This window comes from Podarcis cretensis (assembly GCF_951804945.1).
Source record: "Podarcis cretensis genome assembly, chromosome: 5".
NCBI classification, from domain to species: Eukaryota; Metazoa; Chordata; class Lepidosauria; order Squamata; family Lacertidae; genus Podarcis; species Podarcis cretensis.
Window position 1 is genome coordinate 26,229,059 of NC_137174.1, and position 12,134 is coordinate 26,241,192.

A 12,134-nucleotide genomic window follows, 5' to 3' on the forward strand; every position below is an offset into this window, starting at 1 on the left:
TAAAACCACAAAATACCTACTAAAAATAAAAACAACAACCCAATAGCCCCCTCCAAAAAAAACACCTTATAAAAGGGCATAGGCTGTAAACTGGATCAACCAAAGGCCTGGTTAAAAAGGAACGTCTTTGCCTGATGCCTAAAAGTGTATAATGAAGGCACCAGGCAAACTTCCCCTGGGGAGAGCATTCCACAGACAGGGAGCCACTGCAGAGAAGGCCCGGTCTCATGATACCACCCTCTGGACCTCTCATGGAGAAGGCACACGAAGGACGGCCTCAGAAGATGATCTCAGGGTCCAGGTAGGTTCATATGAAAAGAGGCTGTCCTTGAGGTATTGTGGTCCTGAGCTCATCATGAGACCATCTCTTTCCAGCCCAGGGATGTCACATTGCTGTCCTCTCAACTCAGATGATTCCATCACAGAAGTCTCAGTACAACCAGAATCTCCCCTTCGTCATCAGAGTAAAAGGCTGCTGGAGCAGACTGGGCTCCTTTAACTTGAAGAAGCACCTTTCAGTGAAAGGGGGAGCTTGCCACTGAAACAGCTCGCTTCTTCTTTATGAAGCAGCACTAGATATCTGCTTTTTAAATGTCTTCATTTATAGTGCAGTGCCAGAGCCTTGCCTCTATTACCCCCTTGAAAACATGACTATCTTGCAGGATAAGCTGAGATCTCGACAATATCTTGTGGTATTTATTTATTTTGGTCAAAAACCAATTGCGGAGGAAAGAAAACACAATACATAAAACACAGTATGATACATTAAGTACAAAATTAAATATATTGTACTTTTTAAAATTCTATATCTAATATTGTACTTAATTTATCAAACAGCAATATCTGGAAGGCTAGAAGTTCTCTACTCCTAGTCTATCCAATGGAAGGGTTGAGATAAACCTTTTGAGGCAGAGTTTTGAAAAATGAGAATAGATAAGTGCTATGCATGGACATTTGTCACTCTGGAGAGCGAGGATTTAATGTTTGAGACATTCTCGCTTTAAAAACTCACATATGATTTTTGATCCAGATTATCTCTATATGTTTGCATTGTAGAACATAAGAACATCAGGAAAGCCCATTCCCCCTCCTTTTTTTTCCTTTGGAGGGGGGAGGAATTTTTTAAAAAGGTGTCAAGCAAAAAGGTCCCTGGAAATATATTCCTACACATAGGTAGACTCCATCCATTTTGGAGGGGCTATCATGTCTGATAACAATTCACTTCTGTCCAAAGTGGGATGGGATAAAACATTTGTCTGGTTTCCCAACAGTGAGAGAAACACAGAGGGTTCAGATGGAGCCAGATCAAATCATACAGACTGTGAAGTGTTTTGGGATGAGGCTGTCTGTTTTTACAAAGCAGCAAAGCTGAATCCAAATGAAATCTGATGGCCATTACATGGTCCTAGCTTCTATCTCCCCAGCAGCATACCACTTATTTTAACCTTGGTTTCCAGCTGCAGTATGTGGGGAGGCCAAAATACACTTAACTAAATAAGAGCATCGATATGGGGTGTTTAATCCTGGTTTAATGCAGATCATCAATGCCATATTGAGGGAGCAGGGCATCCATCGAGGTGTTGTTGTTTGTGGGTCAGCCAGAAGGTCAACCAGCTTTTGGAACCCCTCCCAAGCTGATCTCAACCTGACTGCCACAAATTTTACATATATGAATAGGATCGCAACTGATAATTGAGACGTAACTAGACAAGATTCATTTGGGGGGGTGTGGAGTGCATTACCATAATTTCTGCAGCGAGCAACCTAAAGAAAGGTCCACAACATATTGCGTGCAGAGGAAGAAGGCAACATGGAAGATACGCCAAAGGACGCAAGGCAAAGATACCCATAATCTGAAGCTCAATCCAGATAAGGCTCGGGCACTGTTAGTGGCTGGTTCTCTAGACCAGATGGATGGGAGGTTGCCTGCTTTTGATGGGATTACACTTCCTCTGAAGGAGCGGGTACATAGCTTGTGGGTACTCCTGGATCCTTTGCTGTCACTTGAGGCTCAGGTGGCCTCTGTGGTGTGGAGTGCCTTTCATCAGCTTCAGCTGGTGGCCCAGTGATGCCCCTATCTGGACAGGGACAGCCTAACTTCTGTTGACTATGTTCTGGTAACATCTAGGTTAGTTTACTGCAACACATTATACTTGGGACTGCCTCTGAAGATGGTTTGGAAATGTCAGTTGGTCCATAATTCGGTGGCCAGGTTGCCCACAGGCAAGACAGTTTGAGCATATAATGTTAATCCTGGGCCAACTGTACTGGCTGCAAATTTGTTTCTGGCCCCAATTCAAAGTGCTGATTTTGACCCATCAATCCTTATATGGCTCGAGACCACAATACCTCAAGGTACCACCTCTCCCCTCAGGAACTTCTCCCTGACTTTGCAAGCATCATCTGAGTCCCTTCTTCGTGTGCCCCCTCCACAATAGATCTGGAGGGTGGCAACATGAGAATGGTCCTTTTCTGAAGTGGCTTCCCATTTGTGGAATGCTTTCCTCAGAGAGGCTCACCTGAAACACTCATTACATATTTTTAGGCACCAACAAAAATGTTGGCCTTTTAAATGTGTTGATGGGGGGCGGCGGTTTGGTTGGCTGGTTTGCGCTTGTTTTATTATGTATCTTGTGTTCTCATTTTGTATTTTTGTGTTGTGAATTGCCCTATGATCTTCAGCTGAAATTTAATTAATTAATTAATTAATAATCCCATGTGTACTTATCTGGAAGTAAGTCCCATTGAACAAATGGGTCTTACATGCTTAGAATCCAGCTGCAAATTATTTTAAGTTTTAATTAAATATAATTCCTACAGGTCTGATAAACCCATTTTATTTTTATTGAAGCCATCACAGTAGACTTTTAGGAGTTTCTTTGCTCTGAATCATGGGGGTTGAAACCTTCCCCCCCCCCCCAATATGATAGTTTTGTCTCACCAAGGTCTTCTTAATTTCCAGCTGATTCTCCATCCTGTGTGCCCATTCTACAAACCTTAGGCTTGGGCTTAGATGTATATAACAGGTGTGTGTGTTGTTTTTAATCCACCCATTTATTCACGTTTGTTGATATTTACTGTCAAAGAACAGTGAGTTCTCCAGTTCCAAATGACTCTGATGCAATGCTGATAGCAGAACACTTTAGAAGTAGGAAAGGTCCCTGCCCATCCAATTGAAATTACGCGGGGACATAACCAGGCTGTAGGCTACCTAATACTACAAAAGGGTTAAATGAGCACACACACACACCTCCCACACAGACACGCTTTTGCATTTCTGTCAAAGACCCACTCTCTAAGCAGCCACCCGTGGGGCATGGCGCTCCTTTCTAGCTGAGCTGCCTGCCTGTCACTTTCCACAAGGAAGAAGAAGAAGAAAATTGCTCTCAAAATACAAAGTCGTAATATATTTGTACAAGAGGTATAGGAAGGGGACCGTTTGGTTTTGAGGAGATCCATATTGCAGAGGCTTAAAGAAAAACAAAAGAACTTTTCTCTCTTCGCCTATAAAACTAAAAGCTTTTATTTTTTTAATCCTTCTGCTTGAAACATATGGAAAAGTCAGTTTGGTCCTATAAAAACAAGTTTCCCAGTTGTGTTTTTCATCTGCCAGCGAAGATCTCAAAAAGTCTGGATCAGAGTGTTTCATTTGGATTTCTGCACAGAGAGAAAGTTGCCAGGATAGCATCTGTCTAAAGGTAAGTGCAGTAAAATGGTTGGGTTCCTCCCTCTCGATTTATTTTGCATTTATTTATTTATTTTCACTGCCAAGAATCTGTTTATAGGTTTGTAGGTTTATGGGGATGGTATTCTATTTCGGATCAGCCTACAATATCTGTCTTTACCAAGCAAGAAGGCTTGGGGATCAATGCAGTCTGTGACTGCTGTTTACCTTTAAAGTATGGAAAACCTAAAGTTCATGTCGATTTAGAAGTTTGAGTATTTATGTTGACTTTATAAGATATGGTTTGAGCAAACAAAGTGCCAAAGGAATATATCAGTACATAGTGAGAATGTTAATATACTGTTATTCTTATTGAGGTGATTGAGATGCAAAAGAATTTGGCAAGCATCATTCATTCATATTTGGACAGGGCTTTTTTTTTTTTTATATGAACCATTTACTTCCCTGCTTCACATTTTATGAAGGCATCCTAAATCCTGAAGGCAACATAAATGCTATCGCTTTTGAGGTGTAGGACAGAATGTGATGCCACATTTCGTGGCTGATTAAAATTGCCTGTTCTTGCCATACATCACTGACAAGGATCAGACTTACAAATTCAGATGTAGTGCAGTGATACTACTACAGACTCAAGACATAAATATTAACCAGAATTCTAACAGTTAGTGGATTTGATCTACTGATCTTTTTTTTTAAAAAAACTGCTAAATAATAAACCTCGTTTCTTTGTTCTTCTGTATTTATGGCTTATTCTCTCTCCTCCCACTGTTCGTGAATCAAATTTGCTAATTTATTGACTGTGTGTTACAGTTCAGTTTAAGGAGGCTTTCTCCCAAAATTGATACTGTTCTAAGAGCACCCCCTACCTACCGACACTTTGCTCTGCAGCTACAATGGTTGTCAGAAGTTGGCAGTTTTCCCCACTCTGACCCATACGCTGCTCTATTTTCTCTCTCTCTTAATCAATTAAAGCAATGGTCCTTCCGGATGACCAGTTTACGTTGTGACAAACGTGCTGCCATTTGCTTCTTCATTATATAACATCCAGACATCGCAAATTACCAGCACTCTGCCATAGAAAATGCAGCTCTTTTCCATGGCAAGTGGGATCGGTTGTGGTTGGACGTGTTGCCTGGAATGTGTCTGCAGGAGTGCCTATTGAACAATGCCTGTGACGTCACTCGTGCTAGGTGACATAGTAATAATAATAATAATAATAATAATAATAATAATAATTTATTATTTGTATCCCGCCCATCTGGCTGGGTTTCCCCAGCCACTCTGGGCAGCTTTCAACAAAGATTAAAAATACATTAAAATGTCACACATTAAAAACTTCCCTAAACAGAGCTGCCTTCAAATGTCTTCTAAATGTCAGGTAGTTGTTTATCTCTTTGACATTTGATGGGAGGGCATTCTACAGGGCGGGCGCCACTACCGAGAAGGCCCTCTGCCTGGTTCCCTGACAGCAACACACACAACCATAATTTCTTAACTCCAGTGCTCTTCTATCTGCCTTGGGACACATCCAGACAATTAGTTCAAAACATTCCCAAACCAAGTTCCATTCAAAGACAATGATATAAAACCCAGTGCACCCAGTCTGCAAGGGAATGTGGCCCACAGGCTGGAAAATATTTAGCACCCCTAAGAACCAATAACTGCTCTGGACCAAAATACCTCAAGGACCGCCTCCCTCTATATAAACTTACCCAAACTCTGCACTCATCTTCTGAGGCCTTTCTTCATGTGCCTCTTCCATGAGAGGGTGACAAGAAAGGGCCTTTTCTGCAGTGGCTCCGTGTTTTTGGAATGCTCTCCGCAGGGAGGCTCAGTTGGTTCATCATACACCTTTAAGTGCCAGGCAAAAACGTTCCTCTTTAACCAGGCCTTTGGCTGATTGACATCCAATGCCCTTTTAAAATGTGTTGGGGACCGGGGTGGGGTTTACTGGGCTGTTTTTGTTTGTATTTTTATCATGTATTTTGTGTTTTTATATTGTGATCTTTTATTATAACCACCCTGAGACCTGCAGCTGTAGGGCGGTATATACATTTTAATCATCATCATCATCATCATCATCAGGGTATGAATATTGTTTTCCTTCTTTCAAAAGATAGACATATTGCCCCACATTCAAATAAGACCAAGGTGATGTACAATAAGACAATTTCCTATAAACCAGTCTTTCTATCATATGTGTGCTGTACATGTGTGTGCATGCCATACCCTCCAACATTTCTCCAATAAAAATAGGGACGTCCTAAGGAAAAGCAGGACATTCCGGGATCATATCAGAAACTGGGACGGCTTCTCTAATTCAGGGACTGTCCCTGGAAAATAGGGACACTTGGAGGGTCTGGCATGCATATGCGCACACACACACACACACACACACACACACAAAAGAATCCAATAAAAACAACATGTCAAAACAGCATTAGTTAGAAACCATTCAAGTGGAATCACAGGCCATGGAAAGCTTTAATAAATAGGTATGTTTGAACAGCCGGAGGAGGCATCACACAGTAGGTGTCTTTCTGTATGTTTAGATATGAAACTCAACTCAAATAGGGTCTGGCTGAGCTATTTGTCATCTGTGATCTGTCGTTTCTCAATAGTATGGTATAGAATTTAAGAAATCTTCTCCAGCCTTGGTAATGTGTTCCTTGCTTGTTTCAGTGCTCACGATGTCCGGGTCCCAGGCTTGCCTGCCCCCAGTGCTCCTCTTGGCCATGTACTTCTGCCATTCAACAGAGGTAGCGCACAACATACAGCAAAACTTCAAGAGTGAGCTCCTCAACTTTTACCATACATTCATCCTCGCAGATGGCAAGGAAACCACAGTGCACCTCTTGGAAGATATACCCAAAAGGTAAAGGGAGCCTAATATGTCCTTTGATTTCATCCGAATTATTGCAGCCACACCACACCCTAAACCTCCTCTGGCTTGCAGGACATCTTCAGGAGAAGAAAAGGCTGAGGAGTAAACCCAGCACAAATCCAGAGTGGATTCCCTAAGACGGTTGGGTGGCGCCTTGAACGCCTCCTTCCAGCAACTCCTGCAGCCGAGCTGGTGCCAAACGTATTGCTCTGCTTTTCTTTAGAAAAGGAAAGAGCCACTAACCATCGGGAGTGGGGGGGGGGGGGAGAGAGAGAGAGCAAGTATTTGTTTACAAAAATCTGCTCACCACACAGGACGTCATCCAATGCACAACCCTGAAATACCAGAGAGAGTGCATCCTTTTGTTGCATCCGGGTAAAATGTGAAATCTGCAGCAAGCAACGCACCCCATCTAAGATCAAAATTATACACTGTCGCTCTACAGCAGTCAGAAAAGCAAGCTTAAACAACTAACAAAATAGCTCCATTGTGTGCATACCCTCCAGAAATAAGTACCGTATTTTTCTGTGTATAAGACGACGCTTTTTGCTAAAAAAAAAATAGGCAAAAATTGGGTGTTGTCTTATACACGGATAGTGAATGAAGAGGGGGGATGTGCGATTAATGGCAGCAGCATGCAGGAGATTGGCAGCAGCGATTGGGTGGGTGCGGCAAGGCCTGCTGGCGATTGGCTGTGGTTGCGGCAATTGGGAAAGCGACTGGTGGCTGTGGCAAGGTGGGCAGACAACTGGTGGCTGCGGTGAAGTGTGCAATCGGCAGTGGCTAAACAACTTAATTTCTTAATTTTGGGTTTAAAAAAATAGGGGCCGTCTTATACATGGGGGTGTCTTATACACGGAAAAATACGGTACCACCACATTCCTTAGCAGCAGACTGCATCTCTTCCAGTTGGTGGGATGATGGACAAAGTTCTTCATTATTCATCTCCAGAAATGAAAGTGATCTGTGCTCTTTACGTATGCTTGCCTCAAGAATAGATAAGCAGACCCACATCTGACAAAATGCTAGCTCTATTTGTACTGGGGGTGAGGGAATCATTCCTGTGAATGCAGAACTTAAGGGAGCCAAATCTTAATTGGAGCCAAATCTAGAGGGACGTATTCCTGAGGAATGCAATGATGCCAAACACAAACCCTGCAAATGTTAGCTTCCTCAGTTATCTCATAGGAGCCACAGAAAACTGAGTGAGAGTTGGGAAAGAAAAACAAGCAAAGAGAAGAAACTGGCTTGCATGAGCCCCTAACAACTTGTAATATCCTGAAGGAAAGTGTGGCCGACTGGCTGCAATCTCAACTGGAACCCTCCCATTGTGGGTTACAATGCAGAGATCTCATCTGAAGAAATATATGGTTTTTCATTATATTTCTATTATATATTGTTTCTACAAGTAACTGTATTATGCACCAGAATGTGAAGTTCTCTATTATCACCATTTTTGCAAGGAGGTTCTCTGCTCTGTCACCAGTAGTTCTCTGCTATTCCCCCAAGACACCAATTCATCACATTAGCACCTGTAAATCCAATGCATATTCATACATGAAAGCCAGCTGCTTCGCTTCAGACACAGGCACTGCAGAGAATGGGAGAGGAACAAGGCCATGTAAATCCTACCAGATTTCATAATGTATAGCATGACCGCAAGAGCACATAGAAGAACTCTCAGAGGGGCAGTAAATGTGAAAAGAATAAATTGGGATAATCGGTTGTGGTTTTAAAATATGGCATCTATCCTCAGCTGAAGCAACGGGTTGAATTTTAAAATATTTGTTCGAAATGGACTTACAAAATCCATTTTATAAGTATCCTTGCTAAATAGTGGGGCTGGCATTAAAAACACCTTATTAATCACATAGAAGTCACCCATCCAAAGCATTTGAAAACACATTCTACCTTCACAAAAGTCCGGATGTGAGGCATGCGACTACGTAATCAGACGATGTTACAAATCTCCCAGCCGGTCTCAGCAGTCACAAATTAAAAGACTTGTGCATGTGTGGCAGTAGTTTGCAAGAGCCCCTCTACTGGGATTGTGGTTGCTGTGAGTTTTATGAAGTTGTCTGCAGATTTGAGCTGAGATGTTACCTGGTGTGTCAGGTGAGTGGCACAGCCCCCCCCCTCAGTATCCACTGCTGTAGTTCCCAGACTTGTGAATGGGAAGAGCTCATTGATGCTGTGTGCATCTTCTCGGACTTGCTAGGGATGTCCCTTCTAGTGGAAGCCTACAGTGTACAATGACTCTCAAGGACTCTTCTTCTCCCTTCTTTCCAAGGTACTATTTTGTTTTAGAGAAAGGCAGGACCTCTGCACCATTCACTGTGAGAGTGACTCCGTGCGATGTCCCCATTGAGTGGAGCATCCGTGTCCATAAGACTTCAGCAAACTACCTTGGAAAAGCAGCACGTGGTAAGAGATGCATGCAAGGCCATGGATTAGGAGGGTCATCAATGTTAGCTAGCTATTCATAATGGTTGATACATCGCTTGGCTCTATTTTTCCTTCCCGACAGCAGAAAAAAATACTGGTATATTTGTCCCAAGTGAATCTCCACCCCCCACCCCCCGTCTCTCCTACTTCCTCATTCATCACTCTCATCGTCTCTCCTATGGGTGCTGCTATGTGCCCTCTGTCTTTGAGCTCTTTGCTCTCCTACTTTCAAGGCTCGCTGGGTTCTGGGAGGAGGGGTATGGAATGCTTTCTAAAGACACTGTGTCCGTCAGCTGTCATCCCTTTGGTGTTTCTTTTCCCCCTTCCTCCTCCTCCTCCTTTTCTCCCATTATTTCTCAACTTTTCCCCTCATCTGCGTATGAGCTGTGACCTCCCTCAACCCCCTGTTGTAAATCTAAACTGCCTTCCTCTTCCTTCTCCCTGGAAGGGTCAAGCTGATTCCTCTTCTGCTCAGTCCCTGACACCCAGAAGGGAACAAGGCTTTCAGTCTGAAAAATGTTCTCCAAACCTAGCTGAACATTTATGCCCATCCCCCAAAGAAGTGTGACTTTAAATATTTTTGCATTTCCATATGTCATTGACAGATGATTTGGACGTTCAGGAAGCCTTAAAGTTTCCAAAGACCATGAAGACCGTGTCTACTCTCTTCAGCTACAGAGGCAATTCTGTGGAGACATACATGGGGACATCTTACTATTCTGCTGTCTACGTGCTGGAATTCCTGTCCATTGAAAGAGACACCCAAATCACGGTGTATCTAACGACAGACACAACTTCTGAGCACCTGTATCCAGAACTCCCAACGGATCCACGCATAGATGTCATCGGCATTGGCCACACCACGGTAACCCTGGCTTGGAAGCAGAGTTCAACAGCCCTGCAGCACAAAGAAAATGTTCAGTATTGTCTTCTGGTAAACGAAAGGCATAACTACAAGAGCTTATGCGCAGCAGAAACAGCCCTAAGACCTTCTGGGGTGACGTCGCAGCAAGCGTTAGCGCTCTCACTGTCCCCGTATGTCCTGGACCCTCAGCAAGTGATGATCTCGCCCAACGGCGAACTGAGCCTTGTTAGCAAAGCTGGCAATGGGGAGGTGAGGCAGATATGTGTTGGCACCAAGAAGACCTACACAGTCACCAACCTGAGACCCAGCACTCAGTATTACTTTGATGTGTTTGTGGTCAACTTCCTCACCAACGCCAGTGCTGCCTACACTGGAACCTTTGCCCGAACTCTCGAGGAGCCGGAGCCCAAAGTCACCATCCTAAAGGATGGGAAGGTGATTCAGCTCACCCTGGATGGTAGGAAGCAAGCTCTCCATGATCTGCAGTACCAGGCTGTGCAAAAGCAGGTTCAGTTTGCTTTTCAGTCTTGCAGTGGCCAAATACGGGTCGAGATAGCCAGAGGTGGGAAAGTGCTCATGTCAGAGAGCTTTGCCGGCTTGAGGCACTTCATGCTGAAGGGAAGGCCGGGAGACCTTTACCTGGTGCACTTGGGTTCCACAGAACCTTCAAACGCATCTGTGAAGGTACAGGTGTCCTCTCTCTTCCACAGGCCTTTCTTCCCAGTCTTGCCAGAGAGTTTGAAAATCAAGTCATTCAGCAAGCTGAGGACTTGCAATTCGGTCACCATCGCCTGGCTGGGCACACAGCAGATGAGCAAGTACTGCGTCTACAAGAAACAGATTGAGGAGGACCAGGTGTGGATGGAAACCAGGAACGCCGACAGGTGCTCAGGGCCAGAGTCAAGGCAAAAAGGCGACAAGGTGCTATGCAAATATTTCCACGATCTCAATCTCCGGCGAGCCGTGACAACCGAAACCATCAGCGGGCTTGAAGCAGGCACAGTCTACTTATTCGATGTTTACCTCATTGGGCCTTCTGGGATTCCTGTCAGATATTACAGCAAAGTGGTAAAGACGCGGAAGAAATGTTGAAGTTCTCCTTCAAAGATGGGTTCCTGAGAAATGACAAAGTTGGAGCAATTCCATGCACGAGCAGCATTTGTGACCCATGCCACTCAAAACGTGCTCGGACTGGGACAGAAAACAGTGTTTTACGTTGCAAGATTTGAGAGGTGGAATCTCTGTGTAGAAAAGTAGACTTTCCCCCTGCAATTCTATCTCGCTCTTATCTGCAATTTCATTGAAAGGGTTAAAAACAGAAGGGTGGTATCCAACTAACTTTTACTCAGAGCAGACCCACTGAAATTAGCAAGTCTAACTCAGCCGTGTTCATTCTGTCGTGCTCTGGAACACAGGAAGCTGCCTTATCTCAAGTCAGACCACTGTCCTATCGAGCTCAGTATTGTCTACACGAATTGGTGGCAGTTTTCTAGGGTTTCAGACAGGTAATCTTTTCCAGACGTATCAGGAGAAGCCAGGGATTGAACCTGGGACCTTCTGCATGCAAAGCAGATGCTCTAATATTGAGTTACAGTCCAGACTACAGAGGCTGCTTCCTCATGGCTAAATTCCATGCAGTAGCAGTGCAATAGATAGGCCCACTATCTGGCTTTTCTCCCAGGGAGGGGCACAGAAAGGGTAAATCTTAGTTGAACACCACCCAAAGCATTTATCTTCGAAACCTACAAAATCGAAAACTGGCGTGAGGGAGAGGATAATTTTAATGGACCTAAAGCAAACATACTTTGTAAGATATCTCTCCAATGAGAATTCAGTTCCCGGAATCCACTCCCTCTGCCTTTGGCAAAGTGCAGGTAACCTCAGCAGAGTCTGAGAGGACTTTCTCAGTGCAGACTGAAAAAGTGACCCACAAGAACTTCGCCTCGCTGTCTGACAGTTGGGTATTCAGTGGGGATGAACTGTTACTCTTTTTTCCACTGTAGTAGTTTCTAATTTATCCCGTACATAGAGCTTGGGAGAGCTAAAGGAAAGAAGGACGGTTTAAATTCAGCCAATTCTGTTACTACTCCACCTTGCAGGGACAAACCATGGGGGTTTCTGTACCCCATAGCTCCCATGTTGTGAAGCACCCACACCCATACCCCGATGTGGGTCTCATTATGCATTGGCTGTCCAGTGATTTGCAAGGCTGAATATACCTAGAATCATGTGCCAACAGCCCTATTCAGACGTTG

At 44.0% G+C, this 12,134-nt stretch overlaps 1 protein-coding gene across 1 annotated transcript; it reads left to right on the plus strand.

Annotated features, from left to right (window-relative positions):
- Positions 1-3,322: 3,322 nt before the first annotated feature.
- On the plus strand, positions 3,323-11,378 carry LOC307216186 (protein NDNF-like). Its single transcript, XM_079976148.1, has 4 exons — positions 3,323-3,698; positions 6,368-6,560; positions 8,860-8,993; positions 9,620-11,378. Exons 2-4 carry the CDS (start codon positions 6,376-6,378, stop codon positions 10,969-10,971), a joined length of 1,671 nt encoding a protein of 556 aa, XP_079832274.1. The 5' UTR covers positions 3,323-3,698; positions 6,368-6,375; the 3' UTR covers positions 10,972-11,378.
- Positions 11,379-12,134: the final 756 nt, after the last annotated feature.